Source organism: Dendrobates tinctorius, unplaced genomic scaffold (genome assembly GCF_039654945.1).
Source record: "Dendrobates tinctorius isolate UK_male_01 unplaced genomic scaffold, ASM3965494v1 ptg000039l, whole genome shotgun sequence".
Lineage (NCBI taxonomy): Eukaryota > Metazoa > Chordata > Amphibia > Anura > Dendrobatidae > Dendrobates > Dendrobates tinctorius.
Window position 1 is genome coordinate 47,458,462 of NW_027361707.1, and position 27,176 is coordinate 47,485,637.

At 43.0% G+C, this 27,176-nt stretch overlaps 1 protein-coding gene across 1 annotated transcript in view; it reads right to left on the bottom strand.

Moving 5' to 3' along the window:
- PPARGC1A (PPARG coactivator 1 alpha) overlaps positions 1-20,211 on the bottom strand; it is a 137,591-nt gene extending 117,380 nt beyond the window's left edge. The window contains exons 1-2 of the mRNA XM_073574677.1: positions 19,969-20,211; positions 17,151-17,330 (exon numbers count right to left, since the gene is read on the bottom strand). Coding sequence (XP_073430778.1) covers positions 17,151-17,330; positions 19,969-20,016 — 228 coding nt within the window. The 5' untranslated portion in view covers positions 20,017-20,211. The remainder of the gene's footprint in view (positions 1-17,150; positions 17,331-19,968) is intronic.
- Between the last annotated feature and the right edge of the window lie 6,965 nt (positions 20,212-27,176).

A 27,176-nucleotide genomic window follows, 5' to 3' on the forward strand; every position in this document is an offset into this window, starting at 1 on the left:
CGTGCTCGGACACGAGGAAAGGACAGAAGGTCGTCTTTCAACCTTCTCTTCCATAAAGGCTTGTTCATATGGCGCGTTTTTGGCGCATTTTACAGTACAAGCAAAGTGAATAAGATTTCTGAAATCTCATGAACATGCTGCTTATTTTTTCCTTTTTTCAGCTTTTCTACAACATTTTTTACCCATTCAAATGAATGGGGGAAAACGCAAGTAAAAATACATAACAAAAATGCACATAAAAATGCAGAAAAAAATGTGCATATTTTACTCAGCATTTTTCCTGCTGACACTCTAGTCTGTTTTTTGCAGCAAAAATACTAAAAATACCCTAACGCTGTTGAGTTAGTCTAAGGAGACACATGGCCAGTGCAGGTCTCGAACATTTGAATTCAGTCTAAACACTCGGTTTACCTGCCGTCCTATAGAAGACTACAGACAACACATTCGTAATGATGTTCTACATCTGTACTACAGATGTCATATTCAGGTGAACAATGCAAAATTTGTATGAGGCTGTGTCACTAACTATGTACCAGTAAAGTGAAACTGTTAGACCAATTATTGCTAAATCAATCGATATGTCTCTACAGTTCCTAGAATAGCAAAAATGATACCTTTCTTGTAATAATCTGATATATGTGCTAAGAAATCAACTTTGAAACCACATGCAAATGAGCCTAGAAGTGCACTGGGGAGGGGCTTGATGATGCACTCCCACCACATTGTGCCCCCCCGAGTGCACTTCCAAGATAACTTGCTTCCAAACATCATAGCTTGATTTTCCAGAACTCGTACATGAATTATTACAAAAAAAAGGTACATGTATAATTTTTATTGCTTTACTAGGACTTCTACAGACAAACCATTGTTTTCAGTAGTAAAATCATCCTGACAGGTCCTACTGTCATCTTATGTCACAAAGACACTCAGAACCTATCAAGAAGGATTGTTACCTCTGAAGCCCTTATAGCTACACTCCAGTCTGTCTTTCAATCAATCAAGGTCCAATGTACTAAAGAACCAGTTACTGGACCAAATATGCTCTATTTTTGACAGTAGAATCTTTAGTACCTATGGCAGAGAACATTTAGGACTAATGTTATCTAAGAGTACCGTAATTTCCAAATGGCTCCACATTTGACCATAGCTACAGTATGAAATATACAAATGTGAAACAAAAGTTTTCTGGGAAAATGTTTGTAGCCAACATGGAAACAAATCTGTCATGGAAATGGGTAACTTGCTAGAAATGCAACATGGAAATAGGTAACTTGCTACTTATTTTGGGCGAAAATGCTGAGGATTAGTAATATTTAAAGATGCTTGGGCAAAGCGCTGTGGAATTAATGGCGCTATAAAATATAAAATAAAAATGAATAGATACTTGGATGGACCTGTTGCTCACAGCACCACATCAATAGCACATTCACATCAGGTTTGCATCAAATATGTGAGGATTAGCGATGAACGAAAGTGCTCAGATAAGGTGTTATGCGAGCTTGTTCGGGTGTTATCCGAGTATCTAGGGGGGGCATGTTATGCGTCGGTAGACAGTCAAAACGCATGCAGGGATTGCCTGTTTGTTAGGCAATCCTCGCGTGTGTTGCGGCTGTCTACCACCAAAAAACATGCAGTCACAGGGCCTCGAAAATATTATCCAAGCATGTTAATGATACTCGAATAACACCCGAGAATGCTCGGATAACACGTTATCTGAGCACATTGGTTCTTCAATAGTGAGGATCTATAAGAATAACTAATGTGGTCTTGCAAAGCTACCAACGAAGTCATGCAGAAATAATGACATGGACTCTACTAGGGGCAGAATATTAGGCTTTTGCTCTGAGATATTGTTACATTGGAAAACTTATTTCTCAGGAATGCAGACTTCAATAATAATTACAGCATTTTATCCAACAAAGCCGGTGTACTAACCCCTAAACAAAAACACCGCCAATTACCGCTTGAGCAGTCATAAGTCCTTGCACAGAATTTTCCACTACCTGTTAGCTGCCTGTCTATCTGTAGTGGACGGATTTCTGAAATGAGATGTAATGGAGTCTCGTCATACATAATCAAATCCTTGAAATGCATCTAACATCTTCCATAGTAATGTGAAGAATATAACACATGTGGACTAGAACCACAGGCAAACAATCAGATTTCTGTGGTGATCAATCTACAGCACATTAGACTAATGGAAACCTAGATCTGCTTAGCTGACGTGATTGAGAGTGAGCATGCTATTTCCTCCATGTTAATAAATAATGGCCTTTGTCTAAAGTCGTCTGTTGCTGGACTGCATATCCAGGTTTACCTTGTCATTCCCCCAGCTCACAAAAAACAATAAAATTGCATGCATGTAGTCAGGGCGACATAGTGAGAAAGAGAGGGCTCACAGCCAAAATCAAAATGTAAAGTCAATCCTGATGGCACCGCGACCCAGACATGTTGACCAAATTAACTGATACTGACCCATTCTAAACCACTTGCGTTTTGGATAGCTGAGGATTGAATTGTTACAGAATAGAATAGGGCCTGTCAAAACTGGATCCATCCCGAATTTTGTCTACATGGCTAAATCTGCCACCATTAAAATTAATGGCAAAGAAATTTGCTTGTGGCCCCATACTAAAGTTTTAAGGTTCCCATTCAAATTAGACTAATGAACCCGCTGATTTTTGACAGATTCGGTGGATCCTGTAATTTGTAAAGGGGCACTGGATGATGGATAGTCAGTGGAAGATGTTGATCTAGAAGATAAGCCACCAGCCGACGTATAAGTCAGCGACTTTCTCATGGTGGACACAACTGCACTCAGCCGAACAGGCGCTCTAGAGTATGGGAGTCAGCAGAGATGGCTGTTGGCCGAAGGATCAGCCAAGACATCAATCGTCTGACAGACATCTACTGTGTATGGGCAGCTATAGGCTATGTTCACATGTTGCATTTTTGCTGTGTTATTTTTCCCGCAGGCAACACTTGCTCTCTTGGCAATAAAGAAGCTGCTTAGAAAAAGCAGCTTTTCCTGAGTTTTTGTTGCTGCGTTTTTGTTGTCTCTTGTGCATGTTGATAAAGTTTAGTCGCCCAAAAAAGCCTGGATTTAATTTCCTTGGGATTTTGCTGAAAAAAATGCAGCAAAAACTGATTCCTGCGTTTTTGCACCTGCGTTTTTGCACTTTCCCATTGTTTTCTATAAGTGAAAAAACGCTGCAAATACCCAGAAAAAATGCTGAAAGACGTGACATGTTGCAGTTTGCAAAAACGCAGCAGTTTTCCAAGTCAGTCAGGAAAATAAACCCAATATGTATGCAAGAGATTTCTGAAATCTCATAGACTGTGCTGCTACTGTAAAATGCAACTTACAATTTGAATTAAAAAAGGCAACAAAAATGCAAATTGTGAACATAGCCTAAAGGCCCCTTTACATTTAGCGATGCACCAGCGATCCCGACCATGATACGACCCGGTCAGGATCGCTGGTGCATCGCTAAATGGTCGCTAGTGAGCTGCCAAACAGGCAGATCTCACCAGCGACGCAGCAGCGGTCGTACTTACCTTTCAGACGCAGCGATGATGTCTTCTTCCGCCCGCGTCCATGTCTCGCTCGTCGGCGCCAGCAGGAAGCCAACGACGAGAAATGGACCAGGCTGATCTCACGCGATCAGCGATAGCCAGCGAGGGAGCCGGCCGGAGGTATCACATGTAGCGATATCGCTAGCAATATCGCTGCTGCATCACAAAATCGGTGACACTTTAGACTTATCGCTAGCGATATCGCTATGTGTAAAAGGCCCTTTACTGTGAATCCCCATGTTATCCCAGCTGGGCACATTATCTCTGCCCTGTGGCAGTACTTTTAGTATCATTCCTGTGCTGTTGCTTCATGCACTAGATTATCACTGTACGGGGGGATATCACTCAGTACAATATCTCTGTGCCATGGCATCACTTTATATAATGTCTTTGCTGTGACATCACTGTTGAAATAATTTCTATATTATTGCTTTCCTGTATATTGACATAACTGTGTGCAATATAACTGTAACGTTACACCATTATTGTGACATCACTATGTGCAGTATTGCAGTATTCCTATATTATGACACTGCTTTGTGTCGCATTATCCCTCTGTTGTGACATCACTATATCAAATACCTCTGTGCTCTAACTTCACTAACAACATTAGCCCATTTCATGACATCACTGTGTGCATTATACCTGTAACATTACAGTAATGTGCATGTTATCCATGTATTATGACAACCATGTTATCCCTGTTCCATGACAGTACTGTGTGTATGTTATCCCTGTACCGTGACAGCACTGTGTGTGTTATCCTTGTATCGTGACAGCACTGTGCGTGTTATCCTTGTATCGTGACAGCACTATGTGTGTTATCCCTGTACTGTGATAGCACTGTGTGTTATCCTTGTACTGTGGCATCACTGTGTGTGTTAACCTTGTACCCTGATAGCACTGTGTGTATTATCCCACTACCGTGAAAGCACTGTGTGTACTGTATTATCCCTGTACCGTGACAGCCCTGTGTGTATTATCCCTGTACTGTGATAGCACTGTGTGTATTATCCCTGTACTGTGACAGCACTGTGTGTGTATTATCCCTGTACTGTGACAGCACTGTGTGTATTATCCCTGTACTGTGACAGCACTGTGTGTATTATCCCTGTGCTGTGACAGCACTGTGTGTGTATTATCCCTGTACTGTGACAGCACTGTGTGTATTATCCCTGTACTGTGATATCACTGTGTGTATTATCCCTGTACTGTGACTTCACTGTGCGTGTTAACCTTGTACCTTGATAGCACGGTGTGTATTATCCCACTATCATGATAGCACTGTGTGTATTGTCCCTGTAGTGTGACAGCACTGTGTGTTATCTGTGTACTGTGACAGCACTGTGTGTATTATCCCACTACTGTGACAGCACTGTGTGTATTATCCCTGTGCTGTGACAGCACTGTGTGATATCCCTGTCCTGTGACATCACTGTGTGTATTATCCCAATACCGTGACAGTACTGTGTGTATTATCCCTGTGCTGTGATAGCACTGTGTGTATTATCCATGTCCTGTGACATCACTGTGTGTATTATCCCACTACTGTGACAGCACTGTGTGTATTATCCCTGTACTGTGGCAGCACTGTGTGTATTATCCCTGTACTGTGATATCACTGTGTGTATTATCCCTGTACTGTGATATCACTGTGTGTATTATCCCTGTACTGTGACAGCACTGTGTGTATTATCCCACTCCTGTGACAGCACTGTGTGTATTATCCCTGTACTGTGACAGCACTGTGTGCATTGTCACTGTATTGTGACAGCATGTTGTGCATTTTACCTGTACTGTGGCATTGCTGTGCACATTAACTTTGTGCTGTAACATCACTGTGACCATAATCCCATTTTTGTCACATCACTGTGTGCATTATCCCTGTATTGTGACATAACTATGTGCATTATGGCTGTGCATTCTAGAAATCAATCTAATAGCTATGGATCACTAAATTAGAAATGACTAACTAGAATTATTTTAGTTATTTCACCTGCATTTTAAAACAGTGCTACGTGAATATGCTGTAACCTAGAACTACAAATCAGCCGCCGTCACATTACAGCATTTTCCAATATCGTATGACTATTTTTGAAAATTTTATTTTGTCATATGCACTGTCGCATAGAACATTAAGCTTAACTATACCGTCATTCCATATTTTACATTCAAGCTTTATTATTCTTGTAAAGTTTGACAACTTGAGTCAGCATTAGCTTAGCTTCTTATTTATTGTGGTACAAATTACAATGCCATGTGTCTCCTAAACCTGTCCTATAAAATCTAATAATCCCATAAACGGGAGACTTTGGGACCTTGCTGGGTTTTACCTGCTCACTTTTATAGAGTTAAGAAGGACTAGCAATTTGCTGTATAAATTGTATAAGCAATCACACTTTGATTTCTGTACCTTCCCGTTCCTTTTGTAATACGGGAAGAGTCTGTGATTTGAAATGGCTTCTGGCACTGGGAAACGTCATTACAAGAGACAGCTCCGCATTGCACAATGTCCTCAGTAAAGTTGAGAAACATGAAACAATTCATACCATTTGAATTTCAATCAAATAGCTATTTGGGTGATATCATTTGAATAGACATGGTTCTGTCAATTCTTTTTTTTTTTATAAAGTTCAAGAATGCGAGGAAAAATAACTTGCTCAAATGCAAAGTGTGAACCAAGATTTACAGATTGTGCATCAAACAGACCCTAGTACAAAGCCCTTAAAATGGCTCAATATTAGGACACCTCCACATTCCTCCTACAGAAGATTTTATGACTTCTAATTCTAAATCCATAGGCACTAATATGGAGTTAGTTTCCCTTTTGCAGATATAACAATTTCTACTCATCTGCAAGGGCTTCTACAAAATTTTGCAGTGTATCTGTGGGAATTTTGCCCATTTATGCAAAAGACAATTTGGGACGTTGGACGCTCATGTTGGAGAAGAGACTCTGGCTTTTAATTTTCATTCTAGTTTATCCCAAAGGTTCAATTCAGTTGAGCTCCAGGCTCTGTGTCAAGTTCATCAGCAAACTCACCCAACTACGTCTTTACGGACGTGGCATTGTACACCTATCCACAGTCATGCTCGAACAGAAAAAGGTCTTTCCCAAATTGTTCCCACAAAGTTGGAAGCATAGAATTGTCAAAAATGTTTTTGCATGCTGAAACATTCAAGAGAATCTCCTCTACGTGGTGCTGGCTTCACTGATGCTGGAAGTTTTTCTTTCTCCTCTGCGCCTCTCCATTCCAAAGCTATGTACCCTGGTAATAATGTTGCAAATTTTCCCTTCAACAAACTGGGCGTATACCACAGAGCTGCTCTGTGGGACCTGCCGGGAATTGATTGGCCAGTGGTAGAGAAAAAAAAATACCAAAAAAGAAGGGTTGTAGTTCCAGGTCCTTAAAAAATTCCAATCTTTATTGATCTATTTTAAAATTGCATTATTAGCGGATGCTCCTCGTGGCAGGGAAACGGGGATAGAAGCGACGCGTTTCGATTGAGAGGAAGATAAAGATAAACAGCTCTGATAAAGAGCTTCATCTAGATCGAAACGCGTCACTTCTATCCCCCTTTCCTTGCAATGAGGAGCCCCCACCAATACTGCAATATTAAAATGGAACAATAAAGATTGGAATTTTTTTAAGGAGCTGGAACTACAATGCTTCTTTTTTTGGTATTCATCACATCTCATCAGGATGGTGTTCCGTGCGTCTGTGGTGGCTATCGGTGAGCTGGTTTTGGCCCTTTTTTTTTTATATACAATTAGAGAAAAAAAAAAAAAATGTTCTGTGGAATACTTCCAGTAGTTTGATGACAAAATTATTAATGAGGGGCATAACTTTGGAAAGGAGAGGTTCGGAAGAAAAAGAAAACCTGATTGAGAAGCAGTGGAGCAGATCCAATTGGAGGAGTGATTTAAATTACAAAAAAATCCAGTGTTAGGTCCTCTTTAAAATGTCTTTTCAATAGAACTGTGACTCCCAATTGCTTATACTTTTCTTTAATACCACTTACTGTTGATTTTGGATTATTTAGGAAAAAAAATCATAACCTAACTTAAAACGATGGCATCCTATTATAGAACTACATTCGTATAAGTGAGTTTTTTAGAAGGAGCCATTCACACGTTAGTAAAAAGGCAGACGGCACAGTCAAGGGTTGGATTTTATACAGAGTAGCAATGGGACTGAATTAAAAAGCTGGATTCAATGATCAAGACGTGTGTCCCAATACTTATGTCTATAAAGTGTATCTGTGGAGAGCATGGCTTATTTCAAGTAGCCCCATTCTCCTTCCCCATGAATGGTCAATGTGAACCTGCTCACAGTCCTCCTTCTGCACAGGCAATGCAATCTTAGCAAATGACGTAAGTGGGAAACCAGCCAAAGGGTCACACAATCCTTCTCTTCTACAAGAGAAGCAAAGAGTTGGAAGGAGACCAAGACAGTTTTCCTGTCCCAGCATGGAAATGGTTGTAAGAGAGTGACTTACACAACACCTGATACGTAGATACTCTGCATCCAGGAGACGCTTAGAAGGACCATACAAGAGGCTATAACATGAATGAAGAATGCAACTGTATTGTATCAAAGCTTGTGGTTCACTCCTGATACCAGTTGTCTTGCTTTCATGATGAGGTTATTACGAATATCTAGGCTTGCACAAGATCGATCTTCCCACAAAAATCACTCATCCATCAAGTCACCATGGCTCGAGATTGAGCCGAGGGCCATTAAAAAAAAAAAATGAAATTACAAATTTTCCAAGGTTGGTCACACTGCTGCCCAATCCTGAGACCCCATAGATAATGAGCATCCCTTTTATTCATGAAACCATGCAGGATTGTGTATTAGGCCGACTTCACAGATCTGAGCTTCACTCAACCGTCTCTTATATTTCTATCAGCCTGTCTAGTTCAGGTCAGGAGACCCAAGACCTATTCGCACATCATGGCACCTACTCAGTCCACAGAACTCGGGTGTGAAGTAGGCTTAAGGGCTCATACTCGCTTGCGAGAGACTCGCACGATTCTCGTGCGAGTCTCTCGCATGAAAACCTGGCACTGCTGCTGGCACTGGGACCGGAGTGTGCGCCTGCATAGAAATACATGTAGGTGCACGCTCCGGTCTGAGTGCTAGCTCCAGTGCCAGGTTTTCATGCGAGAGACTCGCACGAGAATCGTGCGAGTCTCTCGCAAGTGAGTATGAGCCCTTAGAAAGAAACGTCCTCCATAGACTTTATCAGCTGTTTCCAGTTAATCACTGGATTACTTTTCCTTCTAGATCAGAGGACTCAAATTGCATTCCTCAAGGGCCGCAAACAGGTCATGTTTTCAGGATTTCCTTGTATTGCACAGGTGATAATTTAATCACCCGCACAGATAATGATTCCTGCACCTTGTGCAATGCTAAGGAAATCTCAAAAACACGCATGGTTTGCGGCCCTCGAGGAATGCAGTTTGAGACCCCTGTTCTAGATCATCTGTGACAGGAGCTACGTGCAGCTGAAACCAAGGGACCAAAAGAGATAACCAATGGAGAGTTTGCAGGAAAGACTGAAATTGTGTGTTCACTGACCACTAAATGATGGCATACTTTAGTTGCATGTCGCTATGCAGAAGCCTCGACTTATGTAGATCATATCTGACCAACAAGGATACATTTACTAACAATGGGTGATGGTGTTGCAGCATGGTGGCTCAGTGGATAGCATTGTTGCTTTACAGCAGAGGGGTCTTGGGTTCAAATCTCACCAAGGGCAACGTCTGCAAGGATTTTGTATGTTATTCCCATGTTTGTGTTTCCTCCAGGTTCTCCAGTTTCCTCCCACACTCCAACTACTGATAGGGAAATTAGATTTTGAGCCCCAATGGGGACAGTGATAATGTCTGTAAAGCACTGCAAAATATGATGGTGCTATACTCGTATAAGCATAATAAATAAATAATGGCAGCGCAGCATATAAAAATTAATAGCGATGCTGCCTGTAATAAATTTATAAGGCCTCATTTATCAAAACTATCAGAAAACTGCCTTCACTGCCTAAAGCAGCCAATCACAAATCAGTTTTCATTTCATAAAACTTCTGTGGAAAATGAAACCTGATTTTTAATTGGCTGCTTCCGACAACGAAGGCAGTTTTACCGTCAGACAGCTTTGATACATGTGACGTATTGTACCCGGTTTATCCCAAACTATCCACAGAAGAAGTCTATGTTGCCCATAGCCATTACAGCTCTGCTTTCATTTTTTGAGGATCATTGGTAAAATGAGATCTGCCCTGTGACAAGTTGCTATGGGCAACCTTGAGTAGTTTTGATTAAGCGAGGCAACAGCTAGGCCCGAGTTGCACTTGGCTCATAGTAATCTAGATATGTTTGTACGCCGTATCTTACTCTATGTTATTCCTTCTTCTGTGTAACTACAGATATGACATTACACTGCGCCTATGATATCCGCTCTTGTAAAGCTTTTGATAGGCTTTAATGTTTTATAATACTATCGCATACATGAAACACTCAGTTAAGTAACCGGCCAGATAACCTCTCCTAACCAATTAACAACTGAAAAGATATGTCTAGAAGACGTATAACAACTCCAGACAATCTATGATCTTAGGCAAGCAGAAGTAAGGTGATTTAGGGGTTAATACGGCTCCTTTTCGTTGAACATTCAATAATGATGGGGCTACGACATGTGTGATGCGACAGCCTCCTCTACGCGACATGGCTGTCACCTGAATGTCTTTAGCCCATTTTTTTTACGTTCCTCGACAATTCCTTTAAGTACTATTTACGATAAATGCAAAAAAAAAAATTTGTGGTTCCAAGGGAGAGATATTCCCCCATACTTCTGGTTCACATCATCATACCTCAAATTTTGGGAAGCCCATCATCTTAGAATAGGTAATAGATAATGTGAGCCTCAAGATCCGCGCTGATTTCTAGTGTTATGAGAAATTCCCATTGTCGATTTTGAAAGTGGACCTTTTCTTTTTGGCAACAGGACTGTCTTTTTTTTTTTTTCAGACTGCTCATCCTGTAAAAGTAAGACTGATTTTCCCAGGGTGTAATCAACCCCTTACACACATGCAAGGGCCAGACAAGTACAGGCGATGCACAGATCTGTAATTTAGAGGCACTGAAAAAAAAAAAAGGGAAGCAAATCGAAAAAAAAAGATATGTCTTGCAATGTACAGAAGAAGAATGCCTCCTTTGGTTGGCGGTACAATTCATATATTTATTATGCTTTCTTATGTAGACAGTGCTTTACAGACATTATCATCACTGTCCCCAATGGGTCTCACAATCTAGATTCCTATCAAATGTCTTTCGAGTGTCGGAGGAAACCGGAGAACCCGGAGGAAACCCACGCAAACACGGGGAGAACATACAAACTCCTTGCAGATGTTCTCCTTGGTGGGATCTGACCCCAGTGCTGCAGTGCCATATTTAGATCTTGCTTACTAGTACCTGGAGCCCCGGCAGCCATCACAATGACTTTTCCCCCTTTACATTCATTCTCCTTCAACTTTTAGCCCCAGGCAATGCCATTATAGTGACATAAAAAAATGGGAAAAAAAAAAAGTAGAAAATTCTATAGAGGTTCAGTTTGACTGAAAACCCATTAACATCGGTCACAAGACTGGCAAATGCAACGCCGATACTTGTTTCAAAGCGAAGCCAAGTGATTTTACGCAAGATCTGGTAACTCATTAATCGGTCTTACAATGAATAACCTGCAATAGTAACGAAGCTGGCAGATCTGCTGAACGCTCCTAATCTAACTCTACGCAAATTGATAAAGTTACAAAATCCGACTCAATGCCACAGAGTTGCACGCGGGTGACGTTGGCGGAAAGTCATTCATCTTTGTAAAATCTGTCCTGCGCCAAGAATGACAAACTCTCGGCTTTTTTTCTTTTCCAGCTGATTCATTCTCTTCCCTCATTCGGAAGATGAGGCAGCTGCAATCATATCGGCCTATTTCGATCATCAGTAAAACAATTTGCCTTTTCCCGCTAATATACACTATGCATTTCATGAGCCCGGCATTACCGTTCCGTTATGTAAATGTGCCTTGCCGGAGTCCCAGCTTCACTAAAATGCTCACAGACTGAGCTATAGATATAAAGCAGAGGATTTAGATTGCATTCCTAAGTGAGAATACTTGTGAGTAATGTTGACTCAGCACCCTGCCGAGAGACTGATTACCGGGTGACACCTACTGGTTGACAAAATAACAATGCTACAGGCATTCTTTTTTATTTTGGGGAAGGCCAAATCCTTTATTGGCCATGGGTTACTATTAACTCCATCTTCACTACTAGGAAAATCCATCCAAATTAAATTAAAAACGCAAATAAAAAATCCAAATACAAAGTGTATGATATTTAATTTAAAAAAAAGCCTATCACATCTTTTTTCTTTTATTATTATTTTAGAACTCCAATCTGTAAGAAAAGGATCTAAATTGGATTTATTCTATTCTGTATCATTTTAACCCTTATATCTTAGGCCCTACTATTTCTTCGAACATTTCGTTCATCTGATACGTTTTAGGAAACGGAATACCGGAATAAGCTGAGGGGTGCAACAACGCATTACCCAGGGGCAGGCTTGGACTGGCCAACAGGAGAATCCTCCGGTGGGCCCGTGTGAAAGAGTGGGCCACGACCCCTCTTATATGGGCAGTACTTGGCACAATATACTTCAAAGGCAACATCTTATTAATTTAACAATCTACCCAGTCCATTTTTATAATTTGTGATTGAGGGTAATGTCACATTTGTAGTTGAAAAGTGGGGCCCAGGAGTTAGTTACTGGTGGGCCATTGGAACCCCAGTCTGACACTGCCCTGGGGTCCATCTAATTGCTTTTTTCATAGATTGTAAGTTTGTGAGTACAGGCCAGACTCTTTGTGGTAAGTGTTGGACTATGTGTAAGGCTATGTTCACATGTCCAGTAATGATCAGGTATAACAGATCAAGCAGTAATTCTTTGGCCAAGAAAAGTTGCGGAGAACAACTTTGTAGCCCATTTTTAAATAACTCATCTCAGCTGGAACCGTTTTTGTAACACTGATGTCTATGGAAAACGGATCCGCTAATCAGCCATCCATTTTTCTTTCATTTGTAATGGATCTGTTTTTTGCTTACTGGATCCAGTTGATCAGAGGTAACGGTCTCAAACACTCAATGCAAGTCTATGAGATCCTCGTTCTGGCCTCGTTCTGGCTCTCATAGACTTACATTGAGATGTGACTTCCGGATTGCCCAGAAAACATTGCAGCAATCCTGCAGGTCACGAACTGCCAGAGACCAACTGGAGCGGCGCCGATAATAGAAGAAAGTGGCTGTAGTAGCACCACTCCAATACTGCAATATAAAAAAAAACACTGGAGTGGTGCTTTCATTATGGGAGCAGTATTTCGACCCCTTTAGCAAACATTTATGTAAATAATTAGGAAAAGAGTGAGAAGAATTAAATTAGTTTCTTGGGTATATAAGCTTCCATCCAGCATAAGTGAAGTCACCACTAACCTATATGGAAATGACTATTACTAAACTAATAGTGACCATACATTGCCGCGGTGATCTTGGGGTTGCAATAGCAGACTAAGAGGACCACTTTCTTCCCCATGTCCATACGGACGGGATCAACTGACCCCTATCGCACTAGAATAACGGTAACAATCCCCCCACCCACACATACTCCATGAACACTAACTAATTGGATTATAATATTAATGCCAATCAGTACATGTAGATATAGTCATAAAAACCTGATTGTGCCCAGTGCGAGCGCTAAGCTTGCCATGGGAAAGAAGCGCGGTAGGACGTCATTGCTTCAGTCACACAGAGCCGATTGTAGCAATCTGGCGTTACGCTGAACCCTAACACAAAAGCCCAAGTCAAGGGTGATGTGATGCAAAGTTCTGAAAAGCGGGTGCCAGTTCTCCGTTAGTTTCCTAAACCTAGCCTGTGACAAAGCCGGCCTTTGTGTTTTGCTTAACCGGGTGTCCTTGCACAGACGCAGGGACACGGGTTATTGCGGAGACAATATACCTGTTGTCATACCTGTAAGTCTGAGTCTTCTGACTTTATTACCTTTTTTTTTTTATTCTTCAATGCACTCAGCCAAGACAGCCTCCCTCACACCCACTGAAAAGCACATAATTCCCTCGACTCTGGAAACAACCGGCCTCCTGCTAGCTACAGCTGGAGTCACATAAACCCGAGCAGGAAGACGCAGGCCGCTCGCTCGCTGACATGCGTCCCTCTGAGCATGTGACTGAACATAATGACAGGGGAAACCTGAGTGGGCAGTGTGCGCAGAGGAAAATCATTGGCAGCGTGATACCGGCCCGCTTCTACTTTGTAATCGAATTAATCAGGATATTTGGAATTGCAGGGTTTGGCTTATGGAGAGATTAAAAGTCATAGTACATGTCTGGTCGCATTCACACGTAACGCGACGCCAGGTTTAGGAAACAGTGTTATGTAAACCCTTCCAACCTTCTCGTGGGAGAAGTCACAAGACCCTCTAAGAAATGGGGTAAAAGACGGGTCGTATTACGAAGAGGTCCACAGTGTAGGGACTCGCTGTCCTGTGAAATATGTAACACCATGTACTTTCACTCTGCTCCAGTCTACACCATTAGGCCTAATGGAAAGGTTTAGACAGATATATTAATGTGTTTCAACTTAATAAAGTACAATTATAAAATCAGCAGGAATGAGAATACCGGGGAGTTAAAAAACGTTGAGACAGGAGAAACTGTCTTCTTAACCCCACAGAGACTGTTATTAAGCCAAAGATTAAGAAAACACTTTTGCCAAAATTAACAGTAATACATCCAATTTTCCTTTTTAGGTCAGGAGTCAAATGTCTGATAGGCATTGCATTTTATTACATTTAGCTCTCTTTCATGGAGACTGGCAAATTATTAAGGACAGAAAGCTACGGCAGCATTAACCTTACCAGCCCTGACCATAGCAAACCTTACGGAAACGTTCTGATTTACTTTTGCAGAGATCCATCTAAGGCTATGTTCACACATTGCATTTTTTTTCTGCGTTTTTGCTGCGTTTTTCATGCTGATACAGTTTAGTGCCTGTTGTTCTTGAGTTTTCAGCACCAAAAACGCAACAAAACCTGATACCTGCATTTTGACTGCGTGTTTGCATTTACTCATTGTTTTCAATGGGAGAAGAAAATGCTGAAAAAAGTGGCATGCGGCAGTTTTCAAAAGCGCAGCAGTTTTCCAATTCGGTCATGAAACAAAAAACCAATGTGTGTGCATGAGATTACTGAACTCTCATAGCTTTTGTTGGTACTGTAAAAGACAGCTTTTAATTTGCATAAAAAAAGCAGCAAATTATACATCAGGAAGAACCATTTCCTCCAGCCGCGATGCAGCAGCGGCTTTCCACGCTTTTACATGTGTTTCGCCTGCAGGCAACACCTTCAGGTGACACAGCTACCATCACTTTCACTTATGCTTCACCAGACGGTATTGCCCTCTTTTGTGCGTGCTTTTGCCCCTCTCCACAGCTTCTCAATGGTCTAACACTGCCTTACAAGGCACTACCTAAAATAGGTGGCACTAGTGAGGCTTTCATTCTTTCGAGCAGGCAGCTAGTTTGCGTGTTTTTTCCATGGAGCACTGATAATAAGACTTTACACTTTGCTGGTCTCCTCAAAAACTGTGCTTTACCCACCCTTCCGAGAGGGTGATATCACACGGACAGAGCTGCTGACAATCACTGAGCTCAACTCCTCTGATGTATATTGCACAAACTGTTGAGCTTAGCGATTGCTGCAGACAAACTGAGACTGGGTCAGTAGTGGAGACCCAGGGTTGGACCCGAGGCGCTGAGTAAAGCTCAGTCATTCATTTAAAAAAAAAAAAAAAATTGAACATATCAGGAAAAGTTTTCTGAAAGGGAAGAACTCCTGAAGGAGAAACGCTTCCCGACCATGGAAATTGGTTCTAAATAGTTAAAACTTTTTCTTTAACATTATTCCCGCAGTAACTCAGTCTATGATTGGTACTAATGTTAATTATATACCTAGACAGTCCTTTTGCCTAGGTCCTTCTTGAAATGATATGACTCATGGAGAAACTATAATGCTATCGGTCTGATTAATCTCGCACCATCTCACGAGCCGATACAACATTTATATATAACATTCCACTCTGCCCAAACTGATGTCATTACATAGGCATAGGATCCTATCTGGAATGGATCTAAAATAACCTACCAGCCACAAACCGGTTAAATAAAGACATGATGTCCATTTCAATTAAGGCTTTTCCATCAACTAACTGGTGTAACATAATAGGGCACGTGGCTAGGCCACTCTCCTCGTTGTGTACTTGGGTTTTTTCATGCCAGTGTAACGTTACACTGACAAAGGAAGCACTGGTGAAGTTCAAGGACAACAATTGATGCAGCTGTCTTTTAAGGCTTTCCACTTTAGACATGAAAGTAGTCCTTATTTGTCACTGTCTCGGAGGAGGATCCCCTTCCCTCATCTTGTGAACCAGAGGCATAAATCAATAAAGGCATTTTCTGGCAGGAGGGGGGAGTTATAATAGGCTGACTTATCTCAACCAAACTTTAGCTATATTGAATAATGTTATGGAAGAGGTCATTTTGGTAGAGAAGTGACCTCAAAACAAAGTTGAGTAATTAAGTATTTCCATGAACCTCTACTGGTGACATAAAGGACTCATTACTTCCTTAAGATGTTATCAACGAGTCTTAATTTGCAGGATTCAAAATGGCCGACTCTATCCCCTCGAAAGGCTTTTCAAAAATAATAAATATTATAAATTTGGTAGAGTTTCATGAAACTAAGGAATAAGAATTTCCATTTTAAAAAAATGAACCAACATGTTAAGACATAAGTAGCAAATTGTGTGAAATGACTACCTAGCTCCTGCTCTTAATCCCAGTACCAGAATCGCTACTTGATGTAAACGATATCGGGCTAGTAAAAGTATGAGCCGCTAATCCATAATAATGAAGGTTAGGGATAAATAAGTTGCATTTGATATGTCTATATAGATGTGTTCCCCGTATAAATGATTCATCACGCCGGACTCCAGTTACGCACGTGGCGCTGGGCCAATATAACGTGTATAAGTGCTTATAAGTGCCACTCGAGTCCTGTTACAAGACTCGAAACAATGACTTCACCATTTCCATTTGAAACTTTTGGCCACAGGTTGTACTCCAGCTAAATATTCGGCATATTTGTAGAATCCTATGTTTCATTTCCTTAGTCTTACGAGAACTACCTCGTGAAACCCAACAGCCAGAGGGAACATAACTTTATTTATACTCTACGAGCTGATGGCCAATCCATCCTTTATGACCTGCAGAGATGTATTTTTTTGACAATCTCCCAGTCATGAGATACTTTCCAAATATTGCAAAATCTTTCACATGTTTTGTTGGGCATTATTGCATCTGAATGTATACACATTTCTCAAGAGTAACTCAATAGCACATGACGATAAAACAAACATCAACTGATCCACCGGCAGGCACCGTACCTCAAATATGTTTGACGACTCGTTGCTGTATTGATTGGAAATGTTTTCTGATTGGTCACTGTACCACTTTAATCCACCCAAAAAGCTGTCTGCATCCAAGTCATTTACATCAAGTTCAGAAAGATCCAGCTCCGGAAGATCGGGGCAAAGGGGCTGGTCTTCGCCAACCAGAGCAGCGCACTGCAAGAAACATAGAAAAATCATCACTTTTTTTTTTTTTACCACCACTTGATGACATACAATCAGCCTCTTGTATCTTGAGATGAGCTATCATTTTCTTGGTGTCCATCAAGGTTACACTAGGCTTTAAAAGTTTGGAAGCCTTCCAGATAGAACAATCTTTCAACCATCCATGTGGCCATCAAAATGTCTCATCAGTATATGGCCCACTGCCACATTTCATAAAGTCTCACACACGAGGGTCAGCAGGGGCACACTCGCTATATTTTTAATTCTTGGCCAATGAATATTTTCATTGAAAGGCTTTTCTTGAAAGTGCATAGCGATAGTGTAACTAGATGACATCTCAATGCCTATTTTGATATCTAGGACACTTGCAAGTTATTCTACCTACAAAAAATATCGGTTGGATAGGACACTTCTGGAAGGAACATTTTTGGAGCCAAGAGAATCAGATGACTGTAAAGGGATGATACTCTATTCATGAGTCCATCTAGCAAGCTTTGGATAGCATGTTGACCAAGGAAAACCAAGTAATCTGACCTTTTAGTAGGTTCCAGGCTTCACACGCCTAACTGTCCTCTCCTGTCACAGTCACATTCCTGCCACTTTCTCACACATCTCTAACAGGTGCTTATCAATTTTTTACGCCATCCACTTCCTACACCCTATATGTCAAAACCAGGCTGAAAATGACCATTGGCCACTGCAAACGTTATCGACGATGTTGGAATTCTATGCTTATAGGGATCGAAAAAAAACAGGCTAAAAATGACCATTGGTCACTGCAAAAGTTAACGAATTCTATATCATTGCACGTAAGGGTCAGCAGAACATCAGATTCAGGTGGCCTTAAAGCAGAAGATGACAGATGTCATCTGCCATCTGGAAACACCAATTTAAGGGGTCAATTCAACACCAGACTTGCATTTTGGCATTGGAGAAGTGCAGAGAGACATCGAAAGAGCGCCAGGGGATGGTAAACTTGTTGCAATGTGTCCTGTAAGAACGGCTCTATCAATCTTCGCAATCTCCTCGCGCATCGTCCTCATTAAAATGTGAAACATCTGGGACTTGAGCTACGTGGGCCTTTATTAATATGAGCACCGGTCTGTCCTGTTCTGGGAGCAGCAGACAGATTGTATTTTCCAGCAAGTGTTTTATTTTTTTCCCTTTTTAATCAGCTTTTTTTTTTTTTTTTTCAGTTTAACAAGCTTCACAAATTAGCTTCATGTACAATTTAAAAAAAAAAAAAAAAAAGCCTACAGTGTTCAACGGGGGGGATGTATGAAGCCCCCAGCAGCGAACTGTGACTCAGGCAAAGACCGAGAGTTAATCCGTTCATGCATAGAATAATAAGATATTCCGGATCAAACCGTGGCGATCGTACGATCAATAACTATTGATATGTTACTCGCGATCGTTGGTATGCAAAAAAATAAATCTTCGGCGGTTTCCGTGCTAGCTGCTCCTCAATCAGCTCCTAGGCGGCATCAGGAATAATGCATGATGGAAAAATGAGGATACAGCAGCTGAGACCCGAGCTGCCGGCTTCGACGGCAAAAGCCACAGGACTCTGGGCTACTCGGAAACAATTAGGACTTTGCAGTCGGGAGCTGCTTCACTTACAGTCCTGAAGAATTATCGTTTGCATGCGTTATTATTAACAGAGCATCCATAATGGCAAAAAAAAAAAAAATGACAGTGGTGTAATACACAATACAGATATGTAATATTTGTCAATAGAGACTGATACAATTGGTACTGGTTTATTTTGATACAAAGTTTCCTTTCCATCCCACCTCACAATGTTGCCCATTGTCGGATGCAAAAAAAATCTTCTACATCACACTCCAGGGACAAGTCCAGAACCGCTTGCTTTTTTAATCCTCCCCACCACCACCCCTCAATAGGAATGGTAGCCAGCCGGAGCTGTAAGAATTGATGTATGGCCACCTATTTTTACACGAGCAGCAGCCCCATCCCGTGCTATTCTCTAGCATTCTCTCCATTATCACAAATGGAAAACAAACAGCTCATCTCCATCGTGATCCATGGACCTGATCCGGCCGGGAGAGGTAGCGACAACCCTACAAACGCCATCGATATCATCGTCATCAATAATAACAGAAGAAAGTGGCAGCAGCAGCATCCTGACGGCATAGGATGAGCCATACATCCCCCAATGGGAGGCAGCAAGAAGTGACATTATTGGGAAGTTAATGGTCATATAAATAGCCATGGCGCGCTTCCAAGCAGGCCACTGGAAAGACTTCACACACCGATTCCTATCAATATCTTGGAGCATACATATTGCATGTGACCGGGGCGAGAGGAGCCAAAGACACATGCGAATAGTTTCCAACTGCAAGAGGCACCGATGACAGCAGCTAATCTCCGGGCTCTGGCATCATACAAGTCAAAAAAACCCTTAAAATAGCCTGCAGATAATAATGTTAAGACTCGATCCGAGCAAAAGGCGCAAAAGGCTCCATCTATTGAAAAGAAATTGAAAAAAAAAAATGCAATAAAATGATATAAAATATTGCAAAAATAAAAATAAAAAAAATAAAATGTGCATGCAAAAAAAAAAAAAAAAATGAGAATGCAAGGAGAAAGGGCTTGTGTGCACGCTCACCTCTATGTCACTCCATACAGAGTCCTGGTTGCACATGTCCCACGCCATTCAGTCCCTGAATGACGGCAGTAAAGCTTTGGAAGTCCAATCCACAGGCGCACACAGAGCTCGCACTCATGCAGGCTACTAGCCCCTCACTGAGGCTCAGCGCAAGGCACCTGTCTTACTACTGTTCCCAGTCACATGACCGACTATTAAAGTAGGCTGGTCCGCCGCTCCGAGCTGTGTGACGTCACGGCAGGGCAGACCCGGCTCCTGTGGCACGAAGCTGCCCGGCCGCGGTTAACCTCTTCCACGCTGCAGTGTGGGCATTCCTCGGCGTGTAACCCTCTCGGGAGCCTGCTGCTCTGTGAGCTGGCTGTGGGCACCGGGAGATGGGACGAGTCTGTCATTGCGGAGTGGGGAGGAGGAGGAGAGGAGTGACGGCAGAAGGAGAGCCGCTTCATGCTCTGCTGTTATACACTTTACCAAGACTGATGGACGACTTGGACGGTCTCGGTGTCTGCAGACTGGCAGGTGTCATGTTGGCCATTTGGGTTGGTGAGACATCTGACCACTGGTGGTGGACACAGACCGAAGAGGAAGACGATGTACGGGCCCATTGCCTTCCGATAATCCATCATAATGCACAATTCCACCTGCTCTGGGGCTGCAGTAGCCTCCTTACCTCATGGGCCCCTACAGGTTGCACCAATGATATGTCCGTATCTACGTCCGCCCACGAATGAATGTATGAGGTAGAGGCATAGCCAGTGTCGGAATGGGGTGCCAAGGGCCCACCAGTAACATTGTCTTTGGGAGCCCACCAGTAACATTGTCTTTGGGAGCCCACCAGTAACATTGACTTTGGGAGCCCACCAGTAACATTGACTTTGGGAGCCCACCAGTAACATTGACTTTGGGGGCCCACCAGTAACATTGTCTTTGGGAGCCCACCAGTAACATTGACTTTGGGAGCCCACCAGTAACATTGTCTTTGGGAGCCCACCAGTAACATTGTCTTTGGGAGCCCACCAGTAGCATTGACTTTGGGAGCCCACCAGTAACATTGTCTTTGGGAGCCCACCAGTAGCATTGACTTTGGGAGCCCACCAGTAACATTGTCTTTGGGAGCCCACCAGTAACATTGTCTTTGGGAGCCCACCAGTAACATTGACTTTGGGAGCCCACCAGTAACATTGTCTTTGGGAGCCCACCAGTAACATTGTCTTTGGGAGCCCACCAGTAACATTGACTTTGGGAGCCCACCAGTAACATTGTCTTTTGTAGCCCACCAGTAACATTGTCTTTTGTAGCCCACCAGTAACATTGACTTTGGGAGCCCACCAGTAACATTGTCTTTGGGAGCCCACCAGTAACCTTGACTTTGGGAGCCCACCAGTAACATTGACTTTGGAGGCCCACCAGTAACATTGTCTTTGGGGGCCCACCAGTAACCTTGACTTTGGGGGCCCACCAGTAGCATTGACTTTGGGAGCCCACCAATAACATTGACTTTTGGAGCCCACCAGTAACATTGTCTTTGGGAGCCCACCAGTAACATTGACTTTGGGAGCCCACCAGTAACATTGACTTTGGGAGCCCACCAGTAACATTGACTTTGGGGGCCCACCAGTAACATTGTCTTTGGGAGCCCACCAGTAACATTGACTTTGGGAGCCCACCAGTAACATTGTCTTTGGGAGCCCACCAGTAACATTGTCTTTGGGAGCCCACCAGTAGCATTGACTTTGGGAGCCCACCAGTAACATTGTCTTTGGGAGCCCACCAGTAGCATTGACTTTGGGAGCCCACCAGTAACATTGTCTTTGGGAGCCCACCAGTAACATTGTCTTTGGGAGCCCACCAGTAACATTGACTTTGGGAGCCCACCAGTAACATTGTCTTTGGGAGCCCACCAGTAACATTGTCTTTGGGAGCCCACCAGTAACATTGACTTTGGGAGCCCACCAGTAACATTGTCTTTGGGAGCCCACCAGTAACATTGTCTTTTGTAGCCCACCAGTAACATTGACTTTGGGAGCCCACCAGTAACATTGTCTTTGGGAGCCCACCAGTAACATTGACTTTGGGAGCCCACCAGTAACATTGTCTTTGGGAGCCCACCAGTAACATTGACTTTGGGAGCCCACCAGTAACATTGTCTTTGGGAGCCCACCAGTAACATTGACTTTGGGAGCCCACCAGTAACATTGTCTTTGGGAGCCCACCAGTAGCATTGACTTTGGGAGCCCACCAGTAACATTGTCTTTGGGAGCCCACCAGTAACCTTGACTTTGGGAGCCCACCAGTAACCTTGACTTTGGAAGCCCACCAGTAACATTGGCTTTGGGAGCCCACCAGTAACCTTGACTTTGGGAGCCCACCAGTAACATTGACTTTGGAAGCCCACCAGTAACATTGTCTTTGGGGGCCCACCAGTAACCTTGACTTTGGGAGCCCACCAGTAACATTGTCTTTGGGAGCCCACCAGTAACATTGACTTTGGGAGCCCACCAGTAACATTGTCTTTGGGAGCCCACCAGTAACATTGTCTTTGGGAGCCCACCAGTAACATTGACTTTGGGAGCCCACCAGTAACATTGACTTTGGGAGCCCACCAGTAACCTTGACTTTGGGAGCCCACCAGTAACATTGACTTTGGAAGCCCACCAGTAACATTGTCTTTGGGGGCCCACCAGTAACCTTGACTTTGGGGGCCCACCAGTAGCATTGACTTTGGGAGCCCACCAGTAACATTGACTTTGGGAGCCCACCAATAACATTGACTTTTGGAGCCCACCAGTAACATTGTCTTTGGGAGCCCACCAGTAACATTGACTTTGGGAGCCCACCAGTAACATTGACTTTGGGAGCCCACCAGTAACATTGACTTTGGGGGCCCACCAGTAACATTGTCTTTGGGAGCCCTCCAGTAACATTGACTTTGGGAGCCCACCAGTAACATTGTCTTTGGGAGCCCACCAGTAACATTGTCTTTGGGAGCCCACCAGTAGCATTGACTTTGGGAGCCCACCAGTAACATTGTCTTTGGGAGCCCACCAGTAGCATTGACTTTGGGAGCCCACCAGTAACATTGTCTTTGGGAGCCCACCAGTAACATTGTCTTTGGGAGCCCACCAGTAACATTGACTTTGGGAGCCCACCAGTAACATTGTCTTTGGGAGCCCACCAGTAACATTGTCTTTGGGAGCCCACCAGTAACATTGACTTTGGGAGCCCACCAGTAACATTGTCTTTGGGAGCCCACCAGTAACATTGTCTTTTGTAGCCCACCAGTAACATTGACTTTGGGAGCCCACCAGTAACATTGTCTTTGGGAGCCCACCAGTAACATTGACTTTGGGAGCCCACCAGTAACATTGTCTTTGGGAGCCCACCAGTAACATTGACTTTGGGAGCCCACCAGTAACATTGTCTTTGGGAGCCCACCAGTAACATTGACTTTGGGAGCCCACCAGTAACATTGTCTTTGGGAGCCCACCAGTAGCATTGACTTTGGGAGCCCACCAGTAACATTGTCTTTGGGAGCCCACCAGTAACCTTGACTTTGGGAGCCCACCAGTAACATTGACTTTGGAAGCCCACCAGTAACATTGGCTTTGGGAGCCCACCAGTAACCTTGACTTTGGGAGCCCACCAGTAACATTGACTTTGGAAGCCCACCAGTAACATTGTCTTTGGGGGCCCACCAGTAACCTTGACTTTGGGAGCCCACCAGTAACATTGTCTTTGGGAGCCCACCAGTAACATTGACTTTGGGAGCCCACCAGTAACATTGTCTTTGGGAGCCCACCAGTAACATTGTCTTTGGGAGCCCACCAGTAACATTGACTTTGGGAGCCCACCAGTAACATTGACTTTGGGAGCCCACCAGTAACCTTGACTTTGGGAGCCCACCAGTAACATTGACTTTGGAAGCCCACCAGTAACATTGTCTTTGGGGGCCCACCAATAACATTGACTTTTGGAGCCCACCAGTAACATTGACTCTGGGGGGCCCACTTTTCACCTGCATACAAATATTACACTACCCTGGTTCACAAATGAACCTATATCTCTATATAATAATATACTGGCTAGTTTAATTAATGAAAAGTTGCTGCTTTTTCTGTACAGAGTAAATCAAGTGAATTATGCCAAGTACTGCCCATACAGTGGGGTTGGGGACCCAGATCTGCACAGGGAACCCACCGGGAGATTCCCCTGTTAGCCTATGGGCTAGTCCGAGCCTGGGCAAAGCAACTCTGTAGTCATAGACCCTAACCAAGGTAGAGAGGCTTAACACCGGTATACATTACCTGGAAACTTGCTCCATGAGCCTTCCCTGGAAATGTCCCTACTTCACTATAAAAAAAAATCTGGATGAGGACAACACCAAAAGTAACACTGAAGGGCCATTTATATTGCATGAGTGCCGTGAAGGAGTGACCCTAGGATGGCGTGCTGCATGATAATCCTGAAAGTTTATAAGATAATTGTGAAAAATCGTGAACCGATCAGCCAACGTTGTCGCAAAACGTTTACATGACCTTTTGGCGTATCCAAAAGATCATCGTTCTCGGCTGCACATCGCCTTGTGTAAGCAGGACCTGAGCTACCGACAACGGCGTCAGCATACGGGCGTACAATGATCTGTTACCAATCGTTCAGTGCGCGGCCTGCCTATGTCAATAGGATATTAAACTATATAGTTTATTCTTTTATCTATCACCTATCAATCTATCTTTCTGTCTATATCTATTTATCTATTTACTGTATCTATCTATCTATCATCTATCTATCTGTCTGTCTCTCTATCTAGCTATTATCTACCATTTTACATGTAAAGCACCATGGAATAAATGGGGCAATAATAATAATTATCTATCTATTATCTATCTCTATCTATATATCTACTATATCTGTTAGCTGTATCTATCATCTATCTATCTTTCTATCAATCTATCTTTCTATTTCATTTTCTACCCTTCTATACATTTGTCTCCTCCATCAGTTCCTTTGATCTTTGTGATCAGTTCCTTGTTTGGTGACGTTTAGTGGTGATGACTAGTGTAAACAGACCCTTATCACCAACCTACACAATCACTCATCAGCGTGCTGGAACTCCACCATTGGGACCTTTACTGATCGTGAAAGTAAGCTCCTAACCATTTCTGAACCATGGCTACATTTAACGGGAGACACAGGCCCCCTCTTCTCTTGAACTATAAGCTCCTAATGTTAGTCTAGCCAAGATCAGACGTGTATCCTGTAGATTAGGAGATGTGTGGTGATTCTAGCATAACCCATTTATGGTAAATTCACTTTACCTGGCCACGACATCTATGGCCAGAAAACCTCAAAGCCAGGGGTCCACTCACAGGATCATAATGGGACATTTCAACATAGAAACCCTTCCTGGCCAGGAACATAGCTATGGAGGGGCAGCTGGACATTTGCCACTGGGTATTTGGTTGTATTCATGGTGCCATTGAGAAGCTGTCAGACAGTTGCGCAAGAGCAGTCAGAGCTGAACCTTTGCCTAGATGAAAGACCAAATACCTCTGCCCCTAGGGCTTTAGGTCATCAGACCAGCTATTGAACCATAGATTATGGTTGACCACATTTACTGAAAGTCCACCACTGCTCTTCCAGTAGACTCCACTCTACCCTGACGTCTTCTCCCTGTTGTTTTTAGCTGACATACTTCATGATGACGCTTATGGCTCAGATCTACTACTACCGGTAATCATCTATGGACCCCATACTGTCGTATTGATGTCTTGTTAATAAGGAACACAAAATCCATGACAAAGTCTTACCAACGCTCGCCACAGTGGAATCAAGAGCCAAGCCACTGCACAACCAGCTCTGCCCTCTCCTACTGTATCCTCACCCATCCCTTGTAGATTGTGAGCCTTCGAGGGCAGGGTCCTCTCTCCTCCTGTACCCGTTGTGACTTGTATTGTGTAAAGGTGCTGTCACACTTAGCGATGCACCAGCGATCCCGACCAGCGATATGACGTGGTCAGGATCGCTGGTGCATCGCTAAGTGGTCGCTAGTGAGCTGCCACACAGACAGATCTCACCAGCGACATAGCAGGGGTCGGGGGTCGCTACTTACCTGTCAGACGAGGCGATCCTGACGTCTTCCCGTCCGCGTCCACACGTCGCTCGTCGGCGCCACAGGAAGCCCAGCAGGAAGCTGACGACGAGAAACGGTCCAGGACCTTCTCGCACAATCAGCGATAACCAGCGGGGGAGCCGGTTGGAGGTAAGTATCAGACATAGCGATATCGCTAGCAATATCGCTGCTACATCACAAAATCAGTGACGTCATAGCGATATTGCTAGCGATCTCGCTTAGTGTGACAGGCCCTTAACATTACTTTACTCTTTTTTGTTATGTATACCCCTCCTCACATGTAAAGCGCCATGGAATAAGTGGTGATCTAATAATAATAATACCCCTTTTTTAACAATGGTCTAATGATGGATGCCAGACGATCTGTCACTAGCCATTGGCTTCTCTATCCACTGACTGCATGGTCCAAAACAAAAGAACTCACAGCAGCTCCCACTGCCTCTCCCCACAGCATTATTACCCAGGAGACGGAGTCCAAAACCACACAACTGATTAAAATCAGATTGGAATGCTGCTCCCCACCCCCACCTCTCCCCATCACATAGGGTGTCATATAATGACCAAATCCCGAGAATCTTATTTTAATTTTCTTTTTTTTTTTCAAAAACAACACAGGGGCTCTAGAATATCAGATAGAGACAGTGGAGCAGCGACATGTGAGAGCGGAGTTTACTGTAAATATCCAGCGCTACCAGACCGGCATGTTAGCTCCATTTACAAAATACTGCTTAAACTAACACATACACACCTCTGTACTCGACTGTCCACCTATCTATCTATAAATCTATCTATGTATCTATACATCTATCTATGTCATCTTTATCTATCTATCTATTATATCTCTAAGTATAGCTATCTATCTGTTATCTATCTATATCTATCTACCTATCTATCTATCCATCTATCTATGATCTATCTATCTATTATATCTCTAAGTATAGCTACCTATCTGTTATCTATATCTATCTATCTATCCATCTATCCATCTATCTATCTATCTATCTATCTATCTATTTATTATATCTCTAAGTATAGCTATCTATCTGTTATCTATCTATATCTATCTACCTATCTATCCATC